The sequence below is a fragment of the Sinocyclocheilus anshuiensis genome, unplaced genomic scaffold, assembly GCF_001515605.1.
Source record: "Sinocyclocheilus anshuiensis isolate Anshui unplaced genomic scaffold, SAMN03320099.WGS_v1.1 scaffold1151, whole genome shotgun sequence".
NCBI lineage: Eukaryota > Metazoa > Chordata > Actinopteri > Cypriniformes > Cyprinidae > Sinocyclocheilus > Sinocyclocheilus anshuiensis.
In genome coordinates this window covers 599787-618564 of record NW_015548202.1, presented here as the reverse complement: position 1 = coordinate 618564, position 18778 = coordinate 599787, and the positions used below count along the sequence as shown (strand labels likewise).

General features: G+C 35.0%; 5 protein-coding genes across 7 annotated transcripts; all 5 read right to left on the bottom strand.

Moving 5' to 3' along the window:
* Positions 1-693: 693 nt before the first annotated feature.
* Positions 694-2141, bottom strand: LOC107653372 (gastrula zinc finger protein XlCGF7.1-like). Of its 2 annotated transcripts, none has more exons than XM_016440075.1 (2): positions 1862-2141; positions 694-1732 (listed from the first exon to the last, which is right to left on the bottom strand). In XM_016440075.1, exons 1-2 carry the CDS (start codon positions 1883-1885, stop codon positions 899-901), a joined length of 858 nt encoding a protein of 285 aa, XP_016295561.1. In that variant the 5' UTR covers positions 1886-2141; the 3' UTR covers positions 694-898. The 2 variants fall into 2 exon arrangements, with proteins under 2 accessions (XP_016295561.1, XP_016295559.1); XM_016440073.1 differs by having other exon boundaries at positions 694-1722; positions 1862-2140.
* A 1870-nt stretch (positions 2142-4011) lies between these two features.
* On the bottom strand, positions 4012-7408 carry LOC107653376 (gastrula zinc finger protein XlCGF57.1-like). Its single transcript, XM_016440081.1, has 5 exons — positions 7394-7408; positions 7112-7114; positions 5325-5541; positions 4872-5103; positions 4012-4703 (listed from the first exon to the last, which is right to left on the bottom strand). The coding sequence occupies exons 3-5, from the start codon at positions 5380-5382 to the stop codon at positions 4196-4198; spliced, it is 798 nt and encodes a 265-aa protein (XP_016295567.1). The 5' UTR covers positions 5383-5541; positions 7112-7114; positions 7394-7408; the 3' UTR covers positions 4012-4195.
* A 1113-nt stretch (positions 7409-8521) lies between these two features.
* Positions 8522-9565, bottom strand: LOC107653380 (gastrula zinc finger protein XlCGF49.1-like). Its single transcript, XM_016440083.1, has 2 exons — positions 9485-9565; positions 8522-9385 (listed from the first exon to the last, which is right to left on the bottom strand). The coding sequence occupies exon 2, from the start codon at positions 9378-9380 to the stop codon at positions 8622-8624; it is 759 nt and encodes a 252-aa protein (XP_016295569.1). The 5' UTR covers positions 9381-9385; positions 9485-9565; the 3' UTR covers positions 8522-8621.
* Positions 9566-10596: 1031 nt separating this feature from the next.
* LOC107653374 (gastrula zinc finger protein XlCGF52.1-like) lies at positions 10597-15243 on the bottom strand. Of its 2 annotated transcripts, XM_016440079.1 has the most exons (3): positions 14978-15243; positions 12970-13656; positions 10597-10647 (listed from the first exon to the last, which is right to left on the bottom strand). In XM_016440079.1, the coding sequence occupies exons 1-3, from the start codon at positions 15060-15062 to the stop codon at positions 10640-10642; spliced, it is 780 nt and encodes a 259-aa protein (XP_016295565.1). In that variant the 5' UTR covers positions 15063-15243; the 3' UTR covers positions 10597-10639. The 2 variants fall into 2 exon arrangements, with proteins under 2 accessions (XP_016295565.1, XP_016295564.1); XM_016440078.1 differs by lacking the exon at positions 10597-10647 and having other exon boundaries at positions 12844-13656.
* Positions 15244-16049: 806 nt separating this feature from the next.
* On the bottom strand, positions 16050-18011 carry LOC107653377 (zinc finger protein 239-like). Its single transcript, XM_016440082.1, has 2 exons — positions 17848-18011; positions 16050-17071 (listed from the first exon to the last, which is right to left on the bottom strand). The coding sequence occupies exons 1-2, from the start codon at positions 17906-17908 to the stop codon at positions 16338-16340; spliced, it is 795 nt and encodes a 264-aa protein (XP_016295568.1). The 5' UTR covers positions 17909-18011; the 3' UTR covers positions 16050-16337.
* Positions 18012-18778: the final 767 nt, after the last annotated feature.

The following is an 18778-nucleotide window of genomic DNA, read 5'->3' as shown; positions in this document are numbered from 1 at the left end:
GAAACACCATATATATATATATATATATATATATATATATATATATATATATATAACAGCATATATGTTCTATTCTAGAACAATCAATTACTGCTGCATTCAAAAACATGAAGAAATTCAGAAGAGATCAGCATGAAATGTAATATGAGGAAATTACATTTTTTTATTTTAGGTGCTTCTCATTTCCTAAATTGTGCCTCCTCACAATTTCCATAAATGTACTCACAGGGTAATAAAACAGCAGATTTAAAGAAGCTTTGTGATCCATGTTATTAAGTCAGTAAGCTGATATGTTTGACAATAAAATGGTGCCATCAAGAGTCAAATTTACGGTACTGCCTTTTTTAGAAAAACAAAGAATTTTACTGAAGAGGAGACACAATCTGCTTCCAAATAAGAAAACAATTAAATAATTGTTCACTAAAGAATTCTTTTACCTTATTATTATTGACCAAAAGTCAAGTTAAATGCTTAAAACTAACTTCTTAAGCATGGATTCATCTCTTTACAACTATAACAGCTGTATTTCCCTGCTGCATTGCCACAGACGTTTCATTCAGTTTTAATCTTCTGTTTAAATTGAAAAACATCTAGAACAGTTTTTTGTTCAAAAACACAACATCAGTTATTTAACAAAACCATTTGATCATTTGTAAACAAAAGTAAATGTATTTATTTAATAAGACACTTAAGTTTCCTTCCTTTTTATTTCTCATGGAAATCAGTACATCACACACAACATTATAAATAATAAATGGCATCACTATTAATAAACCTATTTAACCATAAACAAGCCCAAGCCAAAACTGGACTGATTTCAATGTTTGCGCCCTCAATGCAAGAGTTTCTAACACCATGAACATTAACAGAGATTTAACGGACTGATCTTGCCATTGTTTCACAAATGCTTTTGCTCACTCAGACAACGCTTTTTCTTATGAGTCAGTAGATTAGAGGAGCGGGCGAAACTCTTCCCACACGAAGAGCACTGGTACGGCTTTTCTCCAGTGTGAATTCTCTCATGATCTTTCAAGGTTGATGAATGAGAGAAACTCTTTCCACAGTGTGAGAACTTGTAAGGTTTCTCTCCAGTGTGAATCCTCTGGTGTGTTTTTAAGTTGCTCGACGAACTAAAGGTCTTCCCACAGTCAAAGCACATATAAGGTCTCACTCCAGTATGAATACTCTGGTGATACTGTAAGCTTTTCAGTGCCGAAAACCTCTTTCCACAAAAACTGCAAACGTGAGGCTTCACACCAGTATGAATTTTAAGGTGTTCTCTTAAGTTTGTTTCAAAAGCAAATGTTTTATCACACTGATCACAGCTGAATGATCTCACTCCAGTGTGAGAGACCAGATGATCCCTCAGAATGCTTTTGGATGTGAAACTCTTTCCACACTGAGTGCATGTGAATGGTTTTTCTCCAGTGTGAACTTGCAGGTGCCGATTCAATCCTCCTTTCAGAACAAAACTCTTTCCACACTGAGTGCATGCGAATGGTTTTTCTCCAGCATGAAATCTCATGTGTCTCATTAGGTTTGATTTATCATTGAAACTTCTTCCACACTCGGTGCAGGCGAAATAACCTTTTTCAGCAGTTTTGCGAGCACTTTTTAATGTGAAGTTAATGTCAGTCTCTGAAACAATGTTTCCATCTTCATTTGTGAAATGATGAGTTTTTTTAAACCGATGTTGTTCGTCTTCAATCACTTCCATTGAGTCTAAAATTAACTCAAATTAGAAACAAGAGGAAATCAAGTTAAGCCTTAATTTAGCACAAATCTAGGTTACTGCTGTCTGCTAATGTTATTATATTTTATGTCAGTTTTCATCTTGATGTTCCTGATGGAGAACACCAACCTGTTTGTTCCTCTGTATCTTCATCTCTCATTCTGCAGGGGTCTTCCTCAAACTCCATCTTTCCAACAGTATGTCAGTAGTTTCTCCTGGAGTAATTCCTCCTGCTTGCTTCTTCTTCAGCTGTGGGAAGATGGGAATATTCTCCAGCATTTAAACTCTCATGAACGGCTGTGCAGCAGATGCTCAAACACTTTCAATCGTTTGCAATCATCCAGCTTTAAACGGGCAGAGGAAAGGGGAAAAACGTAAGATCTCGCGTTTTTAGAACGTCGTGTCATGCGCGAGACAACAGACGCGAGTGAATACAATAAACGAACCTTTTCGAAGCTTCGAATCAATTGAACCAATTGCTTCGCAAAATGATTCACTGTTTCAAAGCGCTCGAAACGCGTGCTGGTCAAAACTGTGTACATGCAACAAAAACTTAGAGTAGACTGTGGCCAAAACATGCAAAAGTAATCACCCTCAAACGAAAGCATGATGAGCACACTTGGGTGAAGCTGTGATAATAGCATATTGGCGAAACATTGTTTAATACAGTCTATGGGTGAAACCAGTTTGGCAAACGATCCAGTGCTTATTTGTGTCTGGAGAGCGTCAAAGGTTTTTATTTACAACGCACTTTGCAGTGTTGAGCGTTGTAGGCAATCACAGACATGTCTGTTGATTTCGTGAACGCAATGGCCAATCAGAGGCGTTTGTGAATCCCTTCACCGCTCAAAACAGGAGTTTTTCTCCAGTGCTGCAATCAAGCTTTTAATAAAGAAGCAACTTTACATATGAAACACGTGCCGTATATTCTTATTTTTCTGGGGGTATTCGATAGGGTTTGGTGAAAAACAAAACTGAAGTAATTGATTTAGAAATAAGATTTTCTGATAGTTGACAGTCATTTCGCCATAATAGATAATTCTGGGTAGATTAAGCTTCAAATAGGCTAAGGAGGAGTATGCAGTTGTATTTACCTTCTGGACTCCATATAACCATATAAGATAAAAGCACAGATGACCTTAAATTTTATTTAATCTTTTTAATACTAGATAGATTCGTATTTCACTGCTGAATAAGACATGCATTTCATTCAGTCTTTATAACCAATTTCATCTTCTTTCATTATGTTTAAACATAAAATACAATAAATACATTGTTAAAACGCTGTATGTCAGCTTTATGTCATTAAATGAGTCATGTATTTTTGTTCCTTTTTATTTCTCATTGTTTCAATGCAAGATCCAGTGCTTATTTGTGTTTGCGCTCTCAAGAGCATCAAAGGTTTCTGTTTACAACGGATTTTGCAGTGTTGAGCATTGTAGGCAATCACAGACATGTCTGTTAAATTCTTGAACGCAATGGCCAATCAGAGGTGTTTAAGTTAGAATCCACTCACCGCTCAAAACGCTGAGTTTTTCCTCCAGTGCTGCAATCAAGCTTTTAAAAAAGGTGCAAAATTATTACAGAATGGTCCCATATAAAACACATGCTGTGTATTCCAATATTTCTGGGGGTATACGATAGGGTTTGGTGAAAAACAAAACTTAAGTAAATTATAAGTACTGATATAGAAATAAGATGTTATATAGGTGACAGTAGCCTATGCAGTTGTATTTACCTTCTGGACTCCTTCAACTGTAGCATGTCACTGTTATTATCAGATTGAGGTTTCTCTCGATAAAAATAAAACCATGTCCCCAGTCTGATAAACACAGCACACTAGTTTCATTAACCTCAATGGAGACAACAACATCGCATTGTTGAAATGAATACATATTGCGCCATCTAGAGTCAAATGTGTGGTACTGCCATATTATTGTCAACTTCATTGAGAAACTCATGTAATTATTCTGAGGATCTAAACTATTTTTTCCAAGATACGTTTGTCAAAGGTATAAAGTATAACCATATAAAGTAAAAGCCTAGATGATCTTAAATGTTATTTCATCACTAGATAGCTGCTAGACTAGTATTTCACTGCTGAATTGGACACAGAACACATGCATTTCATTCAGCCTTTATAACCAATTTCAGCTTCATATTTTTTCATTGTTTAAACATAAATTGAAAAGTGTTTTTAAGCAATGTTACATACTATGTTAAAACATTTTGTGTCAGCTTTATGTCATTAAATGAGTCATGTAATTTTTTTTGTTCCTTTTTATTTCTCATTGTTTCAAAACATGCAATCAGAATACATTTAAGAGGGCATATACAGAATAAAAGACATCGTAAATTAACCCCATCCAACCCCATAGCCAAATTTGACTGATTTAATATATTTCATCTTTCAAGAGTTGTTTACCAAATGTGATGTGATGAATCTGAAATCTGAAACATTTCTCACTTGGGCAACTTTGGGCAACGCTTTTTTTTAATATGAACGTGCAGATTTGGGTAGTGAGCAAAACTCTTCCCACATGAAGGGCACTGGTGCGGTTTCTCTCCAGTATGAACTCTCTCATGAAATTGCAGGGATGATAAATGAGCAAAACACTTTTCACAGTGTGAGCACATGTAAGGTTTCTCTCCAGTGTGAATCCTTTGGTGTGCTTTTAATGCACATGCTGTAGTGTAGCTCTTTCCACAGTCCAAGCACACATAAGGTTTCACACCAGTATGAATACGCTCATGCTCTTTTAACTTTTGCAGATGTGCAAAAGTCTTTTCACAAAAAGAACAAAAGTGAGGCTTCACACCAGCATGAACTTTGAGATGTCTTTTTAAGTTTGATGCCACAGCAAATGTTTTATCACACTGATCACAATGGAACGACTTCACTCCAGTGTGAGAGAGCAGGTGATCTTTAAAAAAGCTTCTGGATACGAAACTCTTTCCACACTGAGTGCATGTGAACGGTTTTTCTCCAGTGTGAGCTTTCATGTGCGATTTTAAGATTTGTGTGTCAATGAAACTCTTTCCACACTGAGTGCATGTATATGGTCTCTCTCCAGTGTGAATCCTCATGTGTCTGTTAAGGTCTGGTTTATGTATGTAACTCTGCCCACACTGAGTGCATGTGAACGGTCTTTCTCCAGTGTGAACTCTCATGTGTACATCCAGCTTTCCTTTCCCTGTGAAAACTTTTCCACACTGAGTGCATGTGAACAGTCCTTCTCCAGTGTGAAATCTCGTGTGTCTGTTAAGGTCTTGTTTACGTGAGTAACTCTTTCCACAATCAGAGCAGGTGAAAGGTTTTTTGACTCCAGTTTTTCTAGCTTGTTTTTGACTGACATCCTTTCCATCTTCATCTGTGAAAAGATGAAGCCATTTGTCTTTATTCGTTTCCATCAAGTCTAAAACCAACCAATTAAATTCACAATATTAATTTAAAGAAGGACAAATGTGAAGCAAAAACGAAAGTGAAGCTTAATTTAGTAAAAATTTATCTAGAATCTAGTTTTAGAAGTATATCAGTTTTCATCTCAATGTTCCTCATCAGTCGTGAAAGAGAATGAAGGAGAACAACAACCTGTTAGTTCCTCTGTATCTTCATCTCTCATTCTGCAGGGGTCTTCCTCAAACTCCATCTTTCCAACAGTATGTCAGTAGTTTCTCCTGGAGTAATTCCTCCTGCTTGCTTCTTCTTCAGCTCTGGGAAGATGGGAATATTCTCCAGCATTTAAACTCTCATGAACGGCTGTGGAGCGGCTTCACTGAAGGAGTCAATGGAGCTCATTTAGCAGATGCTCAAACACTTACAATCACTCTCAATCATCCAGCTTTAAGTGTTTTGATCAAACAGTCATATAACTGAGTGCTGATTGCTGTAATCAGACATCAATTAGATGTGTCAATGTGTGAAAATTAGAGACAATTAGAGCAAATTTGATTCTGTAACCGCTATGGCTGATTGTTTTTGATTTGTTTCTGACTTTTAAGAGTCATTTTTTCAGGAATTGAACAATGGTCGAGCTCAATACACAAACAACAAATACATCCCAACAAATAAAATGAATGTATGCACAGCTGGCAAACATTAGATTTAGAGTCATTTCACTAACCACGATAGACAAAAAGTTCACATAGCTGAAATGAAAAAAAAAAAAGGCACTTGGGAGAACCTCGTGCAAAATCTCCCCCTCCCCTCACACTTCTCCCTCACCAGGGGCCAGCTGCATAAACATAGCCACTATGGTAAGACTGTGGCTTAAGTACTAGTTTGACCAACTAGCAGTTAGCCAAGAGGTAATTAGTCTTACTTTTACAATTCAAATTGGGCCAATCTACCGTTTTGTAATTGACTTTAAAAAGCAATATATTTTTAAGACTAAGCAATTTATGCAACCGGCCCCAGCAAGTTTTACTGAAGGTTCACTAAGAATATACAGTATATATCACATATGATTTATCTTATGAATCTGTTGTTTTTTTCCCCTTTATGTTTGGCATAATGTTTGGTAAAATGATCTCAATTTCACAGCAGTCACTAGAATATGAGAAAGACTGAAAGATTTTGAAGAATTCGGTTCTGCTGCTGACTGGTGTGTAATCTCCCATTTCCTGCCAGATGTGACCCCTGACCCTCACGGATCCTGACCAAGAACTAGGTCTTTTATGTTTTTAAACTAATTTGAAGATTTCTTTGTTCTAGTCTGGATATGTAAGCAAAGTGGCATTGCTCATTTAAAACCCCGGCACAGTGTATGTCTCTGAGCTCTGTATTATAAATGAGATGATCCGAATGTTAAATTGTTAAGACATAAAAACAAACTCACGTTTAAACTGCAGCTGAAGATGTATTGATCACCATGAAGGATTACAGGCTGGATATAAACTAAATTAATCTGCCATCCGGACTGGAATCATGTTATGTTCTTATTTAATGCACAGTTTTAGGGATTCCACTGGAGTATCAAAAAGTCCTTGCTATAAAAATATTTTGGAAAGAGATACTTAAAATGTAGGAATATTTAAAATATAGGAACGTATAAAAATATATGAATATTTAAAATTATATTATAAACAATAAATATTAAGATGTTTAAAACACATTATATGAATGTCATTTAATATGTTTTTCCCCCCCCAATGGCTAATTCTTTTCAGTGTTGAAACCCTGTGATTACTTGTAAACTGAAGTAAATTTTTTTCATGACTTTTCTCAACACATGATGCAAGTGGCTGTAGATACAATAAATACAATTATTATTAATAATTACAATAGTGTATCACCTCCTAACAGACTAAGAAAATTAATTTGTTCAGCATATGGATGGAGAAAAGCATTCCTACTCAAATTTCCAATGTTAAACAAACAAGCTCAATTATTAAGTAGCCTATTTTGCTCAAACAGAAACAATTTCATCTTTACACGTTGTCTTGTGAACAACTAGTCGAAAAACATTGGTTAATTCTTAGTCGGACACGAGGGAAGTAATTTATTAGGATTCAATATGAGACAATATGTAACTGTTTTTGATTCACTAAAATGAACCGACTCTTAAGAATCATTCTTTCGGGAATCGTACTGTACACATACATAAGTTGTCAGATTTACATTTCTCCCGATATATGATCAAATAAATGTAGGATACTCACAGTCTGGTAAACAGCAGTTTTAAAGCAGTTAGAAATCAAAATGGATTCAAAAAGAGAGGCTGCTCACTGCAGAGCCAATGGGTGGAACTAGACGACCCAACCTAACCCTAACCCTAACCCTAACTCTAAACATAACTCCACCCATCAGGTCCAGTTTCATCCAGAGAGGGAGCTGGGTGTCATTTGGTTCTGCAGCTCACGCTGGTGAAATGAAAACAAAAGATGCCATCTTGAGGAACATCTACTGCACTGCCCAACTATTGTCAACTTAGATTAGGCTATGTACTGGTGCAAGATTTTTTTTATTATGCTTTAAACAACAGGCAATATGAATCCAGGGGAACCAGCAAGAGAAAAAAATAAAATTACAATCACAGACATACAGTACCTTTGTATCACTCAAAGTGTTTGAAGATAGAACACAGATGGACAGTTTTAATTGCCTTTCTATGAGTACTATGTTGGATAGTACAAGACTTATTTTCCAATTCCTTACAAACCACTGTGAAACAGGGCTTACACTTATGAATGTGAAACTACTCGACTGATAGAATAAACAGATTAATCGTTATTCACATTATCATAATAAAACCCCATTTTCAAAATGCTAATTAAAAAGTACCTTTTCTTTGATAAACATAAAGACATCATACCATAACTTTTAACATAACTACAATGCCAGAAGATGTGGGGTGTACAGGTGCAAGATATTCAATATGAAGCAGAAACAGGCGAGTCATTCTTAACTGGAACTTTAATGGTGCAGACAGACATGACGGCATATAATCACATTATTGATGTTTTATAGTCAGTAATGGAATGTAAAAAATTATATTCAGCTTCAAAACATCAGCTGTAAAAAATTCATCTTTCACCTTTAGTTTTTAGGAACAGTTTGCTAAAATACACATTTATACACAATATTAAAACTCATATGATGCATATACAATACTAGTTTGGTGATTTCATTAGTTTCTAAATTAATTGGTAGAAGTTCATTATTTTAACATATTGCATGCCAGAAAGGTTACATACCTAAATAAAATGTTTTACACACACACACACACACACACACACACACACACACACACACACACACACACACACACACACACACACACACTCATACTATTTTTACTTTCTAAAGCATCTAAACATCTCCAGAAAGATGTCTTTTTTTTAACTAACATGTTATTATATCTTTGACTTCATCTGAATATCAAACAGTTTAACTTCGGCAGCGCTTTCTCATGTGAGTCCGTAGATTACTTGATCTGCTGAAGTTCCTCCCGCATGAAGAGCACTGATACGGCTTTTCTCCAGTATGAACTCTCTCATGATCCTTCAGGGTTCCCGACTGAGTGAATCTCTTTTCACAGCGTGTGCACTTATAAGGTTTCTCTCCAGTGTGAATCCTTTGATGCTGTTTGAGTGATTTGGCAGAAGTAAAGCTCTTCTCACACTCAAAGCACAGATGAGCTCTCACAGCGGCGTGCATCTTCTGGTGCTCCTTTAAATGCAAAAACCTCTTCCCGCAGAGCGAACACAAGCAAGGCTTCCTATCTTTATGAATTTTCAAGTGTCTCTGTAGGTGCGTGGCCAGGATGAAGGTTTTCTCGCACTGATCACAGCTAAAAGATCTCACTCCAGAGTGGAGGAGCTGATGACTTTTGAGGACGTATGCGCTCGGGAAGCTCTTTCCACACTGAGGACACGCATACGGACGCTCTCCGGTGTGGATCCTGGTGTGTTTCGTCAGGTCTCCTTTACATCTGAAGCTTCGTCCGCACTGAAGGCACGTGAAGGGCTTCTCTCCGGTGTGAATCAGCAGGTGCATTTTGAGGTGTTCGTTACGCATGAAACTCTTTCCACAATGAGGGCAGGTGCGAGTGTTCTTGGTTCTTTGAGATGTTCTTTTTTGTGTGGAACTAAAAGATTCTCGTCTTGGTTTCTTCTTGAGTTTCTCCTCCACTTCCATCAGTTCCATGACTTCTAAAATAAACACATTAGTCTGTGTCATAATTCAAATTCAATAATAAAACTGGAAAGTAACATTATTAGAAATTGATTTTTAAATGCATAGACACCAACCGGTTTGTTTTTTTAGCTTTTGGATCGCTTAGGCTCTCATTATCCTCGAGTAAATTCCATTGTTTTTAATGTCAATTTCTCTTGCTTTTTGGAAACATTTCTTCTTCTTCATCTGTAGGAATATTCAGTTAATTTTATCTCACATTGCATCACTGTATCTTAAACACAATGCTTTTGGAAAACAGAAAGAGTCATGCACAAAAGCTTACAGCATTTACAAAGAGTGATGCAAGCCACTTTCTAAAAGAATGAGTAAATATATCCAGATTAATAAAGAAAAATCAATACAATATCAATGCATTCTTCAAATCAAACGTCGCAATTCTATGGAAACTTGTTTCCGCCAAGGAATAAATCAATTAAAAAAGCTAATTGCGTCATTTGATCTTACAATTCTGACTTTTTTTCTAGCAATTGCTAAACTTTTTTCTCATAATTGTGAGTTTATATCTCGCAATTTCAAATTATAAACTCGTAATTGCGTGTTAACATGTCTTAATCCTGACTTTATCCTCTGAATTCTGACTACGTCTCCCAATTCTAATTATTTTCAGCCACCAAATTAAAAATAAAATAAGCCTAATTGCGACTTTTTATCTCACAATTCATACTTTTCTCCCGCAGAAATGCGAGATATAAACTTTCTTAGAAAAAGGGGAAAAAGTCAGAATTGTGAGATTAAAAAGTAGCAATAAGCCTACCTTTTATTTTTAAAATTTCATGTCGGAAACATAGCTTCCAAACAATTCAATTTTGTAAGACAAATAAAAACACGACAATAAACGAATATAAAATAATATAACAAATACAATATAATTTCCCAATATAATATAATCACAGTAATATTATTTATAATGTATACTCAAAATATGAAAATAAAAAAATAGTTAATTTAACTTTAGCTATACCTATTCCTATGCATATTCATAACAACAGACAGCAGTACTGTTTATTCTGCAGTGATTCTGTTGTAAATACCAACCGCACACACCACGTATGAGTATCATCACAATCTTGAACTGTTAAAACATGAAAACCAACTCATGTTAGACTCCAGCTGATGATTTCACAACGCTCTTCTGTTGTTGAGGAACCATTTCTTTCTTCTATTGTGGGAACACTGACGGATTGCGAACTAACTAAACAGTCCGCCATCTACTGTACTGGAGAGGAAGAGAATGAAGTCTGAATATGAGAGGTGATTATTTCCTTTGATTTATTCCCCGTTATAACATTGTGTGCATTAAAATCCTAAAATAAAATAGTCTAAAATAAACTACAGTTGTTATTGCATGCACGGTTGTGGTTTCTATATGCATAAAATTCATATTGTTATTGCAAAGGGATATTTGAAATATATGTTAGTTAAAAAAATGGGAACCAGTTACATCTTAATATATGATTTGGGTGCCTGTGATGAATTATGATGTAAAAAAAAAAAAAAAGTGTAAAAAAAAATTCATAGCTGATCTGAACACTGGCTTCTAAATATAATGTCAAAATCTTTGTACTTATGAGCGTTATTTAGTGTAATAGTTTTTATTGATTTTTTTTATCATATTGTTGAACATGTTCATATTTCAACCACTAGATGGCAGCTGTAAAACAAGTATTTTTTTCAATGCAGTTCCACAGATAAAGTCCAGTTTTCTGATTTCCTATTTATGTTTTTGAAAGTCCATATTTTGAGATGATGTATACATTTAAAAAAAAAACATAAATAATTTAAATTAAAACATCATTAACATCAACAACATTAATTATTTGCTATGTATCCAGCTGATGGAGCGCTGTAAGAATGTTCTCACAAGGCTCTAGAAAACTGATTAAAAAGCGTTCTTCCAATAACATTGATGGAACATCTGTTCAAAGATATCTGGTGTTTAATAACATTCACAAAAACATCGGCACAAAAACATTATTTATACATCGTTCATGGAACAAGCATCTGCCAAATGCATGAATGTAAATGTACTTTGCCTTTAAACAAAAAAGCATTTAATTTGTATGCATTGTAAATATAAAAGTCTACACAAAAATATGTACTTTAGATTTAAACTTTGGAAAAGCATTATGTCCATATTTACATCTGTGTGTGACAGAAAAATTAACATTTATAGAAACAACAAAACACCTGGCTTATATTTCCACATGCTGCGAGACGAACTGGATGGGTTTCAGTGCAAGAGAAGACAGTCTCTATCTCAGTGCATCAGCTTTCTTAAATTAAGCTGTTAAAAATGGAGATTTAATTGCATAAGGTTGCTTTTGATTGACAAATGGAATGAAAAGCTTCCCCATAAACCCATCAAAAAGCATTGCATCACTTGCTCAGCAATGGATGCTCTGCAGTGAATGGGTGCCGTCAGAATGAGAGTCAAACAGCTGATAAAAACATCACAATAATCCACACCACTCCAGTCCATCAGTTAATGTCTTGTGAAGCAAAAGCTGTGAGTTTGTAAGAAACAAGTCAATCATTAAGGTGTTTTTAACTTTATAAAATTGCTTCTGGGTAAAATACGAGTCCTTTGTCAATAATATGTGACCCTGGAGCACAAAAGCAGTCATAAGTAGCATGGGTATATTTGTAGCAATATCCAAAAATACATTGTATGGGTCAAAATTATTGATTTTTCTTTTATGCCAAAAATCATTAGGATATTAAGTAAAGATCATGTTCCATGAAAATATTTTGTGAATTTCCTACCGTAAATATATCAAAACTTAATTTGTGATTAGTGATATGCATTGCTAAGAACTTAATTTGGACAATTTTAAAGGCCATTTTCTCAATATTTAGATTTTATTTTTTTGCACCCGCAAATTCCAGATTTTCAAATAGTTGTATCTCAGTCAAATATTGTCCTTTCATAACAAACCATGCATCAATGGAAAGATTATTTATTCAGTGTATAAATCTCAATTTCGAAAAAATTGAACCTTATGACTGGTTTTGTGGTCCAGGGTCACATATTGCTTTCTCCAGTAAAAAGGTGTCTGGTCTGAATCTGGAGAGAAATCTGCACAGATCAAACACATTTACAAGCCAAACCAGTCCAAAACAGCTCTAAACAAATACGTGGCTGGGTTTTGATGTGAGAGACAACAGGAGATGGTCTGGAGGAAGCGTTACTATCCATTATGGACTATTTTCTCTCCATAAGACATTAACTGATGGACTGGAGAGGTGTTGATGACTTGTGGATTATTGTGATGTTTTTATCAGCTGTTTGGACTCTCATTCTGACGGCACCCATTCACTGCAGAGCATCCATTGCTGAGCAAGTGATGGAATGCTACATTTCTCCAAATCTGATGAAGAAACAAACTCATCCTAATCTTGAATGCCCTGAGAGTGAGTATATTTTCAGCAAATTTTCATTTTTGGGTGAACTATTCCTTTAAAGTGATGGACAACAACTTCGGGCAACGCTTTCTAACATGAGTCAATAGTTTACTTGAATGTGTGAAGCTCCTCTCACATGAATAGCACTGATACGGCTTCTCTCCCGTATGCAATCTCTCATGCGCTCTCAAATGTCCCGACTGAATGAAACCCTTTCCACAATGCGAACAAATGTACGGTTTCTCTCCGGTATGAATCCTCTGATGTCGTCTCAAGGAATCGGCCGTATTAAAGGCATTTCCGCACTCAGAGCATTTATGAGGTCTCCCACCGATATGCATTTTCTGGTGCTCGATAAAATAGTCCATTTGTGAAAAACTCTTCTCGCAGAAAGAGCACAAGTGCGGCTTCTGGTTTGCATGCATCTTCAGATGTCTTTTCAACAGTTTGGCTAAAATAAACTTCTTATGGCACTGATCGCAGCTGAAAGACTTGACTCCGGAGTGAGAGCGCAGATGGTGTTTGAGGATGCTGGTGGATGTGAAGCTCCGTCCGCATTGAGGGCATGTGAAGGGTCTTTCTCCAGAGTGAACGCGCAGGTGTCTGTTAAGGTTTGCTTTCTGCGTAAAGCTCTTTCCACACTGCATGCACATGAACGGTCTCTCTCCGGTGTGGATCCGTATGTGTTTATTAAGGTCTCCTTTATGCGGGAAACTCTTTCCGCACTGCGGGCAGATGAAATAATTTTTGCCTCCTGATTTGTCTCCAGTTGTGAAGTGATGCTGATACTGTTTCTCCTCCACTTCATCCGCTTCCATCAGGTCTAAAATGAAGACATGAAATTGTTCAATTCAATTTAAGAGGAACAGTTGTGAAATGTAAACGATCAAATAAAGACGGATCAATTAAAGGTGAATTTAAAGGTAGGAAGGCCATTCAAATATTTCTTTTTAGGTTTTATTTTAATACTATATAATTCTATAATGTACAAAAACACCAGGAAACTCCAGTAGTGCTGTCAAAAGATGAATCGCATCCAAAATAAAAGTTTTTGTTTGCATAATATATGTGTGTGTTCTGTGTATATTATGCATATATAAAAACACACACATACAGTATATATTTCGAAAATATTTACATGACTACATTTATATAATTTATATTATAAATAAATATATTTAATATATAAACATAACCTATTTTTCTGAAATATATACATGCATGTGTGTGTATTTATATATACATAATAAATATACACATCACACATGCATATATTATGTAAACAAAAACTTTTATTTTGGACGCGATTATTCGTTTGACAGCACTAATAATAACACTAACGTTATCTTCTTATTATTATTAATTATTAATATTAGCATCAAATGATGAATTAAATAATAATATTTAATGACAGGAAGGCCTTTAAAAGATGAATCCTTATGATATATATTTATACGACGGACAAATTATATAACAATAATAATAATGTTACATATAATTCTTCTTCTTCTTCACTAATAATATTAGTTGTCAATTTATACATTATATAATAACAACAACATTTAATGGCAAGCAGGCCATTATTTTTAAGTGACATTTTTTAAGCATTATGTAATTATGCATATTTACAAAAACACCAGACACTGTCAAATTATATAATAATACTACTAACGTTATGTACAATTCTTCTTTATTATTAATATTAACTGTTAAATTATAAATTACATAATAATAACAACAACAAAATGTATTGGCAGATAAACCATTGATGTTTTTTATTTTATTTTATATAACATTTTTGGTATTAAAATACATAAAAGTATATATTTACATTACAAAAACTACTGGAAGCTGTCAAATCTTATAACAATTTAATAAAAAATGTATTAATTACTACTACTAATACAATTATATATATATATAATTAATATTACAATTATTATTAATATTAGTAGTCAAATTATAAGTTATATAATAATAATTCTACATGTAATAATAGTTATTAATAAGAATAACAACAATTATTATTATTTACATAATTTGACAGCTTCAAAAATTTGAAGCCAGTAGTCTGCTGAAGGTTTGTGACGTTAATGTTCCTCAGCAGTCATTAATAAAGAACCAATAATAAACTCTACGTGAACCTATCTGTTCCTCGGTATCTTCTTGTTTAATTCTGCAGGGTTCTGGATCACTCGTGTTCTCATTCTCCTCTTTAATAAACTCCATCTTTACAGCAGGATGTCATTAGGAGCTCAGCTGAAGTAATTCCTCCTGTCTTCTTCTCATGCTGCACAGAGGTGGATGTTCTCCAGCATTTAAACTAAGGGCCTGTCCCAAACGCTGGAGCTCGGTTATCCGAAATCGAACGCGTTTTGAAAAGATTCGAAAGAATAGATGTTTACATTCGACGCCGAAGATTCGAAGCCATCAACACGTGATCTATGACGTTCGACGTCTCAGTCAGCTGAAAACCACGTGACTGTTTCGTCTCTCTGGATAAAAGCAACACAGGTGCAGAAACAACTAAATTAATACAAATGATTGCTTGAAATAAAATAATCATGAACTGAAATATAAAAAGAGCTTAAACTTATTTTATTTCAGCTTGTTGCCCAAGCAAAATTTCTTTATGTATTAAAATAACTGAAACTAAAACAGAAAAAATCTCTAATAAAAATGACAAAACCACAACAAAAATACTAAAATAAAATAATTAATAAATATGAAGATGGAAAAAAATGAAAAATAATTCAAAATATTAAAATAACTATAACTTTAATATCTCAATGACAATAAAATAATACTGCTTTGGATAAAAGCACGTGCCGAATATTAAAAAAAAAAAATTTTTATACAAAATATTTAGAAAATAACATATTATATAAATAATAATAAACACGGTTATATGTTCTATAATTAAAAAAAAAAATTGTTAAAAGCTTTTTTGTTTAAATAGTTTATTTGAAAATAGTTTGAGAGTTAAATATTACAGGGCTGACAATAAAAAACTCATTTCTAATAATGACCTTGACCAGCAAATATCATCACAACACAACAAATTATTCACAGTTAATATTTTTGTACTTTATGCACAGAAAAAAAATCTTTAAAATAATCACTGACTTCCAATAATATAACTGACTTATAATAATAAATATGGCTAAAACTTTAAGAAAGCTTGACTTCTGTTATGATGATAAAGAATTAGGCCTATTAATTTAAATTAATTAATTTATACATTTAAAATAGGGAAATACTACCATATAACGGGCCTGAACCGAAAAGTTTGTTTTCCCCTTTGTGAAAATAAAGCTAAATTAAATATTTTTCTCTCTCTAAAATAACCAAACTGACCTTATTTACTTATGAATGTGATAATATATGTTCATCCATGCATGCTGTAACAGTTGCCTGGGTAAATTTCTAACGCTCTTAGTTTACAGACATACAGCACATATAGAATAATCCTGTGTGATTTCAGTGCAATAAAGTCTTTCTGCATCAGTTTTCATCATCTTGGTTTATCTGATACGTGTCAGGTCGATGTTTTTTCATATGAGCCGGCAGATTCCTTGCTGTGCTAAAACTCCTTCCACAAAGCGAGCAGTAGTACGGCTTCTGTCCCGTATGAACTCTCTCGTGTTGTCTCAGGTGTCCGGACTGAGTGAAACTCTTGCCACACTCGGAGCAGGTGTACGGTTTCTCTCCGGTGTGAATCCTGCGGTGCCGTTTCAAAGTGTCGGCTGAATTAAAAGCGTTCCCGCACTCGAAGCATTCGTGAGGTCTCGCTCCGCTGTGTGTCTTCTGATGCTTTTTCAAACAGTCCAGCTGAGAAAAGCTCTTTCCGCAGAGAGAACACAAGTATGGTTTGATATCTGCATGAATGAGCTTGTGTCTTTTCAGGTGCGAAGGCAAAATAAAGGTCTTTCCACACTGGTCGCAGTGAAAGGATCTGACTCCGGAGTGAGTGCGCAGGTGTTTTCTGAGACCGTCTGCTAGCGTGAAGCTCTTCCTGCACTGAACGCAGGTGAACGGCTTTTCTCCCGTGTGGATTCGCACGTGTCTGTCCAGATCTCCTTTACGAGTGAAACTCTTTTGACAGTGAGGGCAGGGGAGCAAACGGGTAGATCTTGCTCTCGGAGCACTTTTCTGAGAAAAATTACTTTCATGTGAAGATTTTTCTCCGGTTATGAAATGATTAGGTATATCCTCCAATTCAATGACTTCCAACAGATCTGAAATTACATATTAAAACATGGAATAAAAAAAAAATCACAATTCAATTCAAGGAGAACAAATGTCGTAATATAACAATTTCTTAGCAGAAATACACAGAAATCAAGCTAATATCTATCTATAAACTGTAACCATAAAAATTCAATGTTTAAAAAAAAATCAGATAGGATTTGTCTTGATTAACATTTCTAGATTTTTGTTATCTTTTTATGTGTTAAGCATCAAGCATTATTATTATTATTTAGATGCATTTTGTCACTGTTTTTAGCTCTTGCCTTATAATATTGGCTATTTTACAGCTCTTAAATTTTACATTTAACAGACGCTTTTATGCAAAAAAATAAAAATAACAACAACTTACAAATGAGGACAAGAAGCAATCAAAACCAACAAAAGAGCATTAATAGGTAAGTACTGTGACAAGACTTGGTTAGCCTAACGCAGTAAACGTAGCAAGGGCTTTTTTAAAATAATGAATACAAAGAAAACAAGTAGATAGAATGGAAAAAGAATAGGCAACGCTAGTCGTAGAGGGTCTTTTTTTTAAATAAAAATAAAACAAGTCAAAAGAATAGAAAAACAATAGAGAATGCTATAGTGTTAGAGGGTCATTTTTGATCATAACTAAAAAAAGAAAGCAAGTAGATAGAATAGTAAAGGAATAGAGAATGCTAGTGGTAGAGGCTCTTTTTTTCTTTTTAAATGTGTCAGATAAGCTTGAGATCTGCTGAAGGTGTGTGATGTTCTTCATCAGTCATCAGAGACAGACACTAACCTGTCTGTTGCTCAGGATCATCTTCATTCACTCTGCAGGTTTCTGGATCACTCATGTTCATGTCATGCAGATGTCAGGTGTTTTTCCTCCTTTCTTCACTTTCCCCAGCACAGCTGTTGTTCAGCCTCTTCTTCTGCTTTGATTTCTACTGTAATGTCAGTGCATTTCTGCCATCTAATGGGCTGGAATGTGAAGTGGGCTTTCGTTTATATTTCATGGTAGTAACTGCAATTATTATGTTATTAACATTCCAGGCACCTCGTTTTATTGCAGTTCCCCTAGTTTATATCATTTTTTTGACTGCGTATTGATAATATGACAATATTACATGAAAATCAATAATTCTAATATAGTACTACTTTGAAATAACAAAAAATTATTACTACTCTTTTTGGTGTGCACCTGTGTTATGATGCGTCACCGTGTGGTAAACAGGGAAAATACAGGTAAGTTTATCGGAAATTATTATTTAGTTGCTGTTATTTCATTTTAAAGGTGCAGTAGGAGATCTTGGAAAATGCTAACTTTAGCCTGATAGCACTGAAAGCGAACGTCCCACCCTCCCTGCAATCGCCGTCCAAAGCCACGCCCCCTGAACGCATATACGCTCACTCACAGACCAGAATACCAGAGACGACATTACTACAATAGGCTACATCAATGGTTCCCAATTCCAGGCCATGTTCCGAAGTTAAATAAACTTTAGTGAACACTGTGTTATCATATCGATCGGAACACAGTTCATGCACGTAGCTCTCTTCGAGCTGGTTATCTGAATCGGGTGTGTTAACTAAGTGAGACATGCAAAATGGAAGGAAGGAAGATCGGGTTGTTGATGTTTGTCTGCCATTCTCGTTCTGTCTGCACAGCGTGCGTGAACGCGCTGATGACGTATCCTGTCTGCGCGCACGGGGTGCGCAGTGGTATGCTA

Excerpts from the sequence above, each read along its gene's own strand:
- LOC107653376 (XM_016440081.1), bottom strand. The coding sequence starts at position 5,382 with ATGGAGTTTGAGGAAGACCCCTGCAGAATGAGAGATGAAGATACAGAG. Across the intron at positions 5,104-5,324 it reads AGATACAGAGGAACTAACAG|ATGAAGATGGAAAGGATGTC; the intron begins GTTGTTGTTCTC and ends ATCTTTTCACAG. Across the intron at positions 4,704-4,871 it reads ACTGGAGAAAGACCGTTCAC|ATGCACTCAGTGTGGAAAGA; the intron begins ATGCACTCAGTG and ends AAAACCGTTCAC.
- LOC107653372 (XM_016440073.1), bottom strand. The coding sequence starts at position 1,919 with ATGGAGTTTGAGGAAGACCCCTGCAGAATGAGAGATGAAGATACAGAG. Across the intron at positions 1,723-1,861 it reads AGATACAGAGGAACAAACAG|ACTCAATGGAAGTGATTGAA; the intron begins GTTGGTGTTCTC and ends AGTTAATTTTAG.
- LOC107653377 (XM_016440082.1), bottom strand. The coding sequence starts at position 17,908 with ATGAACATGAGTGATCCAGAAACCTGCAGAGTGAATGAAGATGATCCT. Across the intron at positions 17,072-17,847 it reads TGATCCTGAGCAACAGACAG|ATCTGTTGGAAGTCATTGAA; the intron begins GTTAGTGTCTGT and ends ATGTAATTTCAG.
- LOC107653374 (XM_016440078.1), bottom strand. The coding sequence starts at position 15,062 with ATGGAGTTTATTAAAGAGGAGAATGAGAACACGAGTGATCCAGAACCC. Across the intron at positions 13,657-14,977 it reads AGATACCGAGGAACAGATAG|ACCTGATGGAAGCGGATGAA; the intron begins GTTCACGTAGAG and ends TCTTCATTTTAG.
- LOC107653380 (XM_016440083.1), bottom strand. The coding sequence starts at position 9,380 with ATGGAACTGATGGAAGTGGAGGAGAAACTCAAGAAGAAACCAAGACGA.